The following is a 12,190-nucleotide window of genomic DNA, read 5'->3' on the forward strand; positions in this document are numbered from 1 at the left end:
TTTAGAGAAGCAGCACCTTCTGCTATAGGAATGCCAAATGCAGAAGCTGTATGAACAACTCAAAGATGGAAACTGCTTGGAACCAAGGGATAATAATCAATGCCAAGCAGAAAAAAAAAAGCCTACACTACCTTTTTATTTATTACCTGCTGCTCCTGCTTCAATCTATCTCTGGATTTAGGTTTTTGGTCATCAGTATTTCATGAATTTTGACAGTTACTCTCACTGCACTTTTTCTTGTACAAGGAAAAAAGGAGACACATGAAGAAAGGAAAGCAGAAATACCAAAGATATCATGGGATCACCCTGTTCCAAAAAACATTCTTATTTAAATAGAAAAACACTATTCAGTTAAAAAAAGCACCTATTTCTGAGGAACACTTGAGAAGCCAGGATATTTCAGTTCAGAGCTGAACCAGAACAAGCTATATTTCACACAACAGCTTAATGGAGAGGGAACACAGAAGTAATCACAGTTTGCAGCCTTAGCACAGTAAGCATAACAAGAGGCTCCATGCTCCTGTTCAGCAGCATAGCAGTCATTTCAGAAATACCATTATGGGTGCATCTTATCCAAACACTGTAGTGAGGGCAACTGCAGAAATGTGGAGGTTTCAGTCAAAGATTTTTAGCTACTCACAGTGCCTGCTGCTCTTGCAGCCTATCAAACGTGCTTTCAATACCAATCAGCCCCAGTTCCATCCTTCTGGTCCCTTCCTACACTCAGCATGGCTGGAGAAGTCACAAGGAACAAAGGCAATAGCTAAGAGGTTACAGAGTAGCTGTTGTCAACACAAGGGATCCCTCACTGCACATTTTTGGAAATCAAGTGGAAAAGCATTACTGATGATACTCTAGCTTTACAGCCCAGAGCTGAAACAACACAGTATGTTTCATATTTATTTTACAAAATGCCACATTCCTTCCTCCTTCCTTCCAGAAGCACATCACAGAACTAGAGCAGCACACCAAAGTGCTACAGATATTGCAAATTTACTTCAAAACTCAAGAATCTAGGAGTCATCTAATCACCAGCTTTCCTCAATTCATGTCTGAAATGCTGTTCAAGGCACTGCTGAAGAAAATAAATACTTTAGATGACCATTAAATTCATATACTCATGGAAATATCAATCAGCCACCCTAGCAAATAACTTCACTCGTATACAGCCAAAAATACACCGACAGCCTTGGGAGCATTACTATTGCTCAGATTTTTATTTCAGATTATGGCAAGGTTGGATTTCTTTTTAATACAAGAGTCATCTAGACCAGAAGTAACCACCTGAGCTTAAGCTCTTCTGATTAGAGAAAGCTCCCCCAGGCCAGGCCCTCTGAGGGCAGGGCACATGGTCCTGATCCAGCCCTCCAGCCCCACCACATCCCAGCCTCGGAGAACCATCAGGAGCCCTGGCAGCAGCTAAAGGCACCAAGTGTTCTGCCTCAACAGATGCACATTCTCCCACAAAGCAGAGCTTAACTTTTTTTTTTTTTTAATCAAAACTCACTGGCTGAACCATTAACAAGCTATGAAGACCAGTGCTAATGCATTATACTCACTTAGAAGCAGAGCATAGCAACACCAGCTTAACCACACTGTAGATCTTTGTTTTCTGTCCAATTAATTGCTCCACAACATCCATCTTATCAAGATCCTTACTTTTTAAAACACTATTTCACACGTTTAAGATTTTAAAAGCATCTGTGAGAACACAGACAAACCAACAACTGCCTTAAAATTAAGGCATTCTAAACTGTTAGTTTTTTTAGTCTAGAATAACATTCAATAAATCTAGTGCTGCTTATGCTGAAATTTGCATAGATTCACAAGGAAAGAATCTGGGTGGGACAGAAAATCATAACAATAATACTAATACTACTAATAATAATAGCTATTTTAAAATGACTTGTTTACCTATCTGACAAAAAGCAGTTCAAGTTTCAGAGATCCTTGTCAATCTCAGTTCTTACACCAAAATAAAGTTTGTTTCTTTAATGCTCTGCAGAGTGAATATACAGATCAATACAAGTCTATGGGCAACTACAGATTCTGATCTGCCCAATAACAGTCTCTTTACAAGAATTAATCTCTTGGTACATTCTTAAAACTTCAATCCTAAAACATGCTGCTTACAGCTGAAATTGATTGCTACATGTTTTTTAAGTATTCTGAAATTAGCCAGAAAAAATACAAAGCAAAAAAATTCCTTTCAATTATTGCCTGCTGTATTTTTGGGGGTTTAAAAGCATAAGAGTTACATTATTACAAAGTGCACTGTAAGAATAAAGTTTAAGAAAGAAGAAGAAATCCCAAGAGTCAATCTACAAGAGTGAATTATTTAAGTAACAATTTGCATTTAAAATTCAGAACAGCACCAGCTGCTCTTTACGTTGTTTGGGGTTTTTTTCTGATGGGGTTTTTTGGTGGTGTTTTTTTTTTTTTTGTTTGGGTTTTGTTTCTTTTTGATTTGGGTTTTTTGTTAGCCTATGTTATTAAATAAAATTAAGGATATAGGCATTCAAAATACAGATAGCGAAGAGAATCACTAAGGCTTGAAGCCATCTGGAACCTTCTGACAGGGCCCTTGGAGTTGCACTTCTCCCCCCCCCCAAAACCACTCAGCTCCAGAGCACAGGTCACACGATACACTGTGATCCCAGCTGCCTGAGGTATGAGCACACTGTAGGAGACATCACTAAGATACATCTTTTCTAGAGCACAGCAAGCTCAAAACATCATTGTTGCACCACTGCTGCAAATCATAGTTCCTGCTGGCAAGCTGTTATAAAATATGCAAGGGTGAACAACGTAGAAGCGCCTGCAATCTTAATTACCTTTTTCCACTGTTAAAATGTGAGCCAATCAAATACTACATCAGCTCCCATCAAGTTAAAAAAGAATGAATGCCCATTCTCAAGGTATCACACATGTGCTCTGCGTATATTTAGCCACACCACACAGCCAGGGTGCAAGGCCCAGGCCTTTTTGCATATATATACTAACAAAAAAGACATATTTCAAAAACCTTCTAAGTGAAACCGAAATAACAGCACAAAAGGGGTAGAGGCAGACCACAAAGATTCCACGTGCCAGGAATCACCAACTTCACAAAGCACCTTCCTCCTTAAAGAACACCTCCCTACAAAAATATAACTCAGGAGATCCAACTCAACTGTTTGATTCTGCATTTTAAGCTTCTATTTTTAAAATAAAAGTGACCTTTGCACTGAGGATGAGTAAAGCCTCTTAATGCAAACCTATCTACTTTTGTCTAGTTTATCCTGTAGTCTTAAGGGCTTACATCTTTGAATATGTCCAAGCCCAAAAAAAGAACCAAATAAAAAGATGAAAATATAAACTGCTATAGTGGCTAGGAACAACAGATGATGGTTTCCATTCAAGGCCTCTGGCATCCCATCTATTGCACAGCACAAAGCAGTAACCCACCTCACATGATAAAGCAAGCTTTTACTCTGCAGATTCTTGTAGGAGCAGAACCAGTTAAAATATTTTCATTAAGAATTAACCCAGCAACTCATACCTGCCCTTCTGTGAAGACAGGCAGCAGGTAAAAGCACAAGTTCCAGTATTTAACTACTTCAAAATTATAATAATAAAAAGGACAGCTAAGCAGAGTTCAGTCCCTCATATCTATCAAGAAGTTAATTTCTGAAATGTCCTTCCGTTTAAATAGATTCCTTTCAAAAATTTAGCCATCATCTTGAACTTCTTGCATGAATTTGATTTTTTACAAAATACCTCAATTTCAGAAGGCACAAAACTATATCTTTTAGAAGAATGAATCATCCTGATTACTACTGCTTTGTTTTTTTTTTTAAAGCAAAAGGTACATTACTTTTCAAAAAATTCCTCGTTATAATGTTCTGTCCTCATTACACCAATTCCTGGAAGAGGTTGCTTACTACAACTCACAACCAGGACACAAAGAAGGAAAGCAGCATGCTTATGCATGTTTAAAAGCATTTTAACATGTTTCACACTACCTAGTATGATGTTTCTCAGGAATGGAAATGTGCTTTTTAAAGGACACTCTCTATAAGAATCAGTTTCATACCTTTACAAGCTAAAAGGGACTACAATATTTCCTTGCTTGCTGCAGGGATGCCAACTGATGATTCCTAAGATTTTAGTAAAATACATTTTTTAGATATTTTCAGATTCTGAGACATATACACTGCAGTATGTAAAATACAAACCTACCACCTGCACCAACAAAGAACCTTCTGCCCAAATTTATCCAATTTCAGAATAGATGCCTAGTTAAAAAAAAAAAAAAAGGAACTTTTTTCTACACATTCTTTGGTCAGATTTAAGTAATAAAGCAGCTAAAACGAAAGAAGTGTATAAAAGCTGTTCGGTGGTTATTCCCAAACAGTATTAAGTTGATTTTGTTTTGCCCTCAAAAAAAAATAGACAATCCTAGCTGCATGAGTGTTCCTTTAACAACTGACTTCTGTTTCTCTTCCTTAAGTCATTGTGTTTAACAGAGGAAAAGCAATTGTTGGCTTTAACCTGCCAGTCATTTCTGCAAGAAGACAGCCTTCTGAAAACACACAAATTTCACAACAAAGCCTCAAACAAGCACAGTGGAAGATGTGGAGGAGAGGTGTGTGCAGTTTTTCCCAGGCAATGGAAGATGTTAGTGCTCAGAAATAAAAATACTGCTGTAACTGACCAAAAAATGTATAGTGGTAGAACAGGAATGCTTATCTCTCTGCACTGAACAAGTACAGAATACAGTCTCCTGAATTAGCTATCAAGAACAGACACTGTGTGTGCTGCTTCCACTTCATCCAGTCCCTCAGTCCTACATTAGCAGCTTTTTTCCCCCTTTCCAGCAACGCGAGGCTAGTGGGTTCCCTAAGTGTGTGCCTCATTAACAGCATATCTGGAGAGAAAGATAGGCCTCTCCCACTGAGCTCAGCTCTCCTTCCCTTTTTCACCTCTCAGATAGCAGCCTCCCTCTTGCCCCTGCAGCTGCTATCTGCCTTGAACCAAAAATTCTGCCAGCACACCCCACTGCCAGCTTGTAAACCTCCAAGTGTATTCCCAGCTGCTCACACCACCCCTTCCACAGCACAGGCCACCAAGCACTCATGCCTGCCAAAAGTCAGATCTTTTACATATAAAACCCTGTAAAAACTTAATCAACTTGGGCTTATTCTGTGGATCTGCTACAGTTAAGCTTACTAGGTATCCATCAGGTTTTCTTCCTTCACAAAAGGGAAAAAACACACCAATGCATTTCCTACCACCTCAGGCAGCATTCCTGAAGATCTTTGCCTCAAACCCAACAGGCTTCATGGTTGGGTTCCTCTTTCTCCCTGCAGCTCAGAGTCAGGAGCTCTGATCTAATTTCTTCCAGAGAGAGACAAACAGATCTCACATCTCTCTTTCAGCAGCACAGCTTATTCATTTGCATCTGCCCTGTGCAGTTAGTGGTAATCAGTTCCATTCTACACCAGCACAGGTTCTCCATGAAAGCAAAATTTAAAAATGCTTGCAGAAGCTTCTGGGCTACTGAAATAGAAGACAGCAAAGTGAGTCTCTTCAAGTGTGACCTTATGAACTCCCAGTTTTTAAGCACTATTTCAATATCATAAATGAGCAGGTTATTTACATACAACAAGTAGTCTCTGGCAGATGTTTAAAAAAGCCCCTACAAATTCCTGTTCCAGCCTCTAAAATATCTCAATCCAACTCCAGAATTTCACGGGAAAAAAGAAGAGGTTGTTCAGAGTCCATCACAAAGAGCTGTTTCCACAAGGGAGCTCTTTAGCACTGAAACATATGTTCAGGCTAGCAGAGAACAGCAGTGGAACTGGAAGGCATCCTATCCATCAGTCCCAGTTTGCACATCTCAAACAGTGCAGTGTTTCCCATACACTGTATAAAGTAATTTGAGCTACTTCTTAGACAGCAACATACATATTTCTGCACTCAAATTCATGGAGACTATTTCTAGAGTGCAGTCACAGCTGACTCTTGAATTCAGTATAACACAACAGAAGGAGGAAAATATGTATTTCAGAATATAACTTATGTTCTCTCAGTCCTCTGACTTACGACCAGATCATTTATGAAGGTCAGACGATAGAGTCTCACAAGAACATAAAACAGAAGTCATATTTCTGTGACCAGATAATAAATACTATTCCTTGAGCCCTGAGGAAAGGCCATATCACTGCCAGCAGCCAGATATCAGTCACAAGGGAACAGGGCAGTCCAGTTAATCAATAACTCCACATAAGGCCACCATTGTGTTTTTGGTCTGGGCCTGAACTCGCCAGTTACAGCCCAAATCCACAAGCAAACCACAAACTGCAGGATGTGAGGTTTCACAAAAATCAAGAATGGAAAAAATAAACAAAGAGTTAAGCCTTGCTTTCCTTTTCAAAAACTCTTTAGGCTAAGATTTTGGCATGAGCTCCATTTCCAGACAAATCTAGATAGATGTTGCTGAAAAATCATGGCAAGAAAAGCTTGCAGGGAAAAGGGTAGGTGAGAAGACTGTTCTCTTTTCTCCATACTTTTACTCTAGCACCATTACTTCACAAAAAAAAAAAAGTTTAAGATTCTGCCCACTTACACCACAGCATGTGCTTATGTACAGAAAAACATCTATATTTGACAGAGGATGCTAAAATTTATGTGATTTCATAAAAAAAAAAAAAAATCAACTGGGTAAATATGTGAAAAAAACCACAGAAGATCACGAGGGCCAGCCCAAGAACTCAGGATAGGCCCCCACAAGCCATGGGAGCTGGGGAAGTGCTGTGCAGAGCTGTCAGTGCCACGCCTGGCATGCTGCCACCCTCCTGCCCAGGCATTCCGGATCAGCCACGTTGTGCAGGAAGGGTGAGAAGGGTGGGGCTGGCACACAAGGCTTGGAGGTGCTGCAGCACCAGGACACAACACAGCTGGAATGGAGCAAGATCCGGGCTCTAGCAATCCATGGACACAAAGTCCTCAAAACAAGGACACATCAGGAACTGTATTCCCTGAATAGGACAATGCACTTCTCTTAGCCAGAAGGCCAGAAACATCAAATACTCTGCCAGGCAGCAAGGCTGTTCTTGAATTCATTTTTCTTGCCCAAATGGATACACACCGGAAATAAATTCCTTCCATAACTAAATTTAAGCACTAGTGTTTTAATAATAATAGACACCTTTTACAAAGGTGCTTTACTGTATATCTTATTACCTTCCCATGCACGCCAAATACCCAAAATCAGATACCCAAATACCAGAACAGACTGGCTCACTTCCATGTTAACATGCCACTAAGACAGACTCACTTGATAGCACCCTATCACAATTTCAATCTAAAAAACACACTAAAAACATTAGGCTGAACATTCTTACTTCATGAAGTAACATACTAATTTTACCTTCTAGTTCACGAAATGAGAGTTTGACCCAACACCCAAGAGAACATACAGGTATTTTTCCACTGACCTATACAGGATCACATCACTCGACAATTACAAGGTTAATACATTTCATAACATGCTTTTAAAATATTAAATGTTTGTCTCTTTCTGTAGAGTATTTTGGAAATAAAGCAAGAGCTATAAATGGTTGCACCATAATTACTGTCACAAATCACCACCTATACATTATATAACAAATAGGAGCCAAACAACTGACAAGGTTCCAGAGGCATCTGCTGCCAGAGTGGGGCTGAGATTCCTGCCATCCCCATCTTCTTGTCCCCACCCTCCCAGGACAGCACCCTGACTCCTCTTTAGACACTTGTCATCACAGCTCTTTGCAGAACCTCACTGCAAACTGAGAGACTAAATAATTCCATGTTTAAAAAATGGCACAGAGAGCTATAAGCAGCAAAACAGAATCAACAGGTCCTGTAAATAATTTCAAACCATCTATACTAAAGACAGTTTCAAAAACACCACCTTACTTTCACAGATTTTGGCAAATCATTTGTGCAATAGCATGATTCTTCCATTGGCACAATACAATACATATGCATAATACTTTCTTGATATATTCTTGTCCATCAAAAGTGAACTGATGCTGTTGGTTTTAAATACTTTAATGCTACAGACAAACAAATTGTGAAACAAACCAACCCAAGGCAAGTACCTCAGCTACCCCTGCTCCAAAGCTCAAGTTCCTGTAATTCCTCTGCCTTCTAGGTGGTCTCAACTCCACCACCATAATATTTCCCTCAAGTGCTTCACTGGTAAACTATCTGAGAGACTGCATAATTTAAATAGTATAAATCATCAAGAAAACAAGAGGATAAAGCAGCCACTGCTGCACATACTTAGAAAGCAAGTCCGCAAAATGCATTCACTTGCCAGGTTTGTTTTTACCTTCTCTAAATCAAGAGAAATAAAGTATTTAACTGCAGCAGCATTAGCAAAGAAACCAGATTTTGTATCTTTTACAAGCATGTTCTGTAAGACAGAGAATCTGGCCTAGACCAGGAAGTTTTCCTGGCACAACTGTGGTTGTTAAAAAACACAACAGAGGGAACATCATAAATACCAGAGCAGGTCTTGAGAACAAGTTTCCAAACAGGGAGTCATCACTGCTGTGAGGCTTTCGCTGCTCAAGGAACAGACATGATGACAGCCCAATAACACTCATTATTCCATGAAGTCTTTACGCAATAGTTGAGCTGCACTTGTGATCATAATTACTATAATCAGATATTTATTGAATCTGCAGCCTGTTCCTTGAAATGTTACTAATTTTTGAAAAAATATTTTAAGATTGTTTAAGGTCCAATTTAGAAACCAATGTGCTAAAGGCAGAAATATAAATTTCTAAGAAGAAAAATTAGCAAGTTACAAGAACCACAATACTTTTCCTTTCCCTTGGCTATTTAATGTATATTAAATACGACTGAATACTATGATGGGTATCACAGCCCCATTTATTTCAATTACTATTTACTAAAACTGTCAACAGTCAGATGCTCATTAGCACATCAGAATGCACACAGATGCTTATTAAACACAAGAATCTTCCTCAGCAAATCTGAGTACAGACGTGGTAATAACCTGTAGCATTACCACACAGACCTCCAGCAGCAAAGCCCTTTTTTTTATTAAATCACCAGTATGCTTGCTGACACTGCAGGGAGCAAGTTCATTTCTCAAACATAAGATGCACTTGTGAAATATGTGAAGAAAAAAAATCTAGGACAAAAGAAAACCAGTTAACACTGGCATAACAAAGACTTAGGGTTTGCATCCAGCCACAAACACGGATGGGGAAAATGGTGTGTGCATTGCATCTAAAAAAACACCTCTCCTAGGCAGATGTAGGTTTTTTGACAGTAACTTTCTGTAAGTCAAGGATGGTTTCAATTCACAGAAATTACTTCCACACCTTCTTCTGACAAAATGAAAGGTGCAATACCAAACAATAAATACTTACTCACTCTGTGACTTGCCACTTCAGAAAGCTGTGTGAATTTATTACTGATGAAAGGAGCAAATATTCATAGCTCATGGTAATTACATTTTCTTATTATCAAAGATGTGAATAAGTGAATAAGCTCACAGCACCAGTGAGCCCACTTACTTCTTAAACATCTTAAGAAGTTCTAGTTGGGAGATCTAGAGAATATTTTCCTTTTTTCTCTAGGATGACCAACAATGGATTTATACATTAGCTTCTTCGGCACTCATAGCATGGGTCAACAGTTATCATAAGTAGTGTATTACTCTGAGCAAATACAGTCCTAATCCAGGACTATTCAGGAGGATTCTAAAACTCCCACAGCAATGCTTTCTGTGACACACTTTACCTAAGTGTTTTCAGTTAGGACGTTTCTATCAGCAAGCTGCAGCCTTCAGCATAAGGGGTGTAGCACCGTGATTTTTTTTTTTTTCCTGCCTAAACCTTGTGATGCAGTCAATGTGATAGAACAGCATGGCTGTACTTGCCTCAAACTCAAGGAATGAGACAACAGGGACAAGAGGAGCCAGCCAGGCAGACTTGTTTACTCTCAAGGAGGCTCAGGGCAAACCTCATCATTCTCTACAACTCCTTTACAGGAGGCCGCAGTGAGAGAGGGGCCGGTCTCTTCTGCTGTGCCTGCAGCAAAGACCAGAGAAAGTGGCCCTAAGGTGGGACAGAGGAAATTCAGATCAAATATTAGAAAGAAAATTTTCAGGATTCAGGAGGTCAGGCCGTTTAGGGAGGTGGCAGAGTCCCTGTCCCAGGCAGTGTTTAAGAGGCTGGCACTGGATGATGTGATTTAGTGGTTTAGGAATCACAGTAGCAGTACGGGGTTGATGGTAGGACTTGGTGATCTTAAAGGTGTCTTCCAACCTTGATGATTCGATGGCTCCACATCCAGTTCACCACGACCCTGCGAGCACCTTCCACGGAACTGGTGCAGGCTATCGTGCTCAGCAGGACGAACGGGGCGGGAAGAGCGGGACGGGGGGGGGGGACACACAACCCCAACACTGAGGCTTCTTCAATCGCAGAGGCGGAAACAGCCGCGGGTGCTGTCCCACACCCACAGCCGCGCCAGGGCCAGGCCTCCGCGCTACCCCTGCCCCGCGGCTGTGAGGGGTAACTCGCCCTGGCCTGCCCGCGGGGCTCGGGCACGGCCCGCCCAACCCTGCCCGCGTGTCCCGGGGGGCTCAGGGCTGCGCGGGGCCCGAGCGCAGAGATGGCCCCGCCGGAGCCACCGCCCCGCGGGGGGCGGAGCGCGGCCGCCCCTCGTTGCGCCGGGGCGGTGAATCACGGCCCGCCCGTCTCCTCCCCCCCCCCCCCCCCTCCTCCATCTCAGCAGCGCCCTCAGCCTCTCTCCTCCATACAAAAGCAAAATGTCCGCCATCTTCACAGGCTGCTGCTGCCGCCGCCGGGCCGGACGGGGCCGCGCCGCGCCAAGGGCGGCCCCGCCGCGGGGCCGAGGCGGCCGGGGGGGTCATTACCTTAATGCAGTAGGGCGGCTCGTCGAACGTAACCAGCATGTACCTGTCGCCGCGGCTGGCGGGGTCCCGGGCCCGCAGCTGCGGAGAGAGCGGAGAGAAGCGGCGTGAGCGGGGCGAAGGGGGCGAGGGGGGCGGCGGCTCCCCCAGCGCCGCGCACTCACCTTCATGAAGATCTCCACGGCGCCCTTGGCGATGTCCAGGTAGCTGGTGCCCAGGTACGCCCGCTGGTTCATGGAGGCGGACGTGTCTATAAGGAAGAGGAGGATCGGCATGGTCCAGGCAGAGCCCCGGCCGGCGGGCTCCCTGCGGAGGAGGCGCGGCGCTCGCCCGCGGCTCGCTCGGCTCTGGCGGCGCTGCCCGAGCTCGCCCGGACTCAACTTCTCTTCCCTGAGCCTCCACCAGCACCATGTGACCAGCGCGCACGCCATTGGCTGGCAATTATACCGACATTTGCATATTCATGGCGGCGCGCGCGCGCGCGGGGCGGGGGGGAGGAAAGGGGAGGAGAGGGGTGACGGCGGGCGCGCGCGCGCCGCACCTGTCACACACACAGCGCTCGCTCCGCCCCTCTGCGGGGTCCCCCGCCCCGCGCTCCAGGGGCCGCCCCGCCCGGTCCCTCACGGACCGGCCGTTCACGGTCGGTGCTGCTTCCGATCCCCCTGTGTGTCCCCGGTACCTCCCGGTACCCGTTTCTGAGTCACCGCGCCGCCACCTCGCACCTCCCCGCCGCCGCCTCACCTCGGCCCGCGAAGACCTCCATTCCTGGGGAGTATGCAGGAGCTGCGTGCTGGTCCCGGGGAGCCGAGCGAAGCCTCTCAGAATTCGCCCGGTGACATAATTGACCCCGTTCCTGGTCTCCAGAGGTTTCACTTAAGCACTGAATCCCAGTCCCCCACGTGCGATCCTTTCCCGGGTCAGGTAACAGCCATCTCCCACAGGCAGTGCCTGGATCTGGCCATCACATGCTGACAGGGCACCTCAGTGTACCTTGATGAAGGCAGGATGGCAACCAACTAATAGTGGCAAAACTGAAAATACACAAACCCTACAATATTTCCTACCACTCAGAAAAATTAAAAAACAAAAGTATTGTCTGAAAGGAGGGTTCACAGACTCAAGTAGCCTGGAAAGTCTCTCTGAGGTCATCGAGTCCAACCGATGGCCCAACACCACTTTGTCATCCAGACCATGGCACCGAGTGCCACATTCAGTTTTCCCTTAAACACCTCCAGTGACCGTGAC

General features: G+C 43.7%; 1 protein-coding gene across 6 annotated transcripts in view; it reads right to left on the reverse strand.

Moving 5' to 3' along the window:
* LOC103824496 (integrator complex subunit 6-like) overlaps positions 1-11,353 on the reverse strand; it is a 39,659-nt gene extending 28,306 nt beyond the window's left edge. For 4 of the 6 annotated variants that reach the window (XR_003944925.2, XR_003944924.2, XM_030228728.2 and 1 more), the window contains exons 1-2: positions 11,110-11,347; positions 10,949-11,026 (exon numbers count right to left, since the gene is read on the reverse strand). Coding sequence is in view for 4 of the 6 variants with exons in the window: in XM_030228728.2 (XP_030084588.1) it covers positions 10,949-11,026; positions 11,110-11,220 (189 nt within the window). In the remaining 2 variants the exon portion in view is untranslated. Of the gene's footprint in view, positions 1-10,948; positions 11,027-11,109 lie in introns of all 6 variants that reach the window. The other 2 variants (XM_030228730.2, XM_030228729.2) reach the window with 1 other exon arrangement.
* Positions 11,354-12,190: the final 837 nt, after the last annotated feature.

The sequence above is a fragment of the Serinus canaria genome, chromosome 4A (assembly GCF_022539315.1).
Source record: "Serinus canaria isolate serCan28SL12 chromosome 4A, serCan2020, whole genome shotgun sequence".
Classification (NCBI taxonomy): Eukaryota; Metazoa; Chordata; class Aves; order Passeriformes; family Fringillidae; genus Serinus; species Serinus canaria.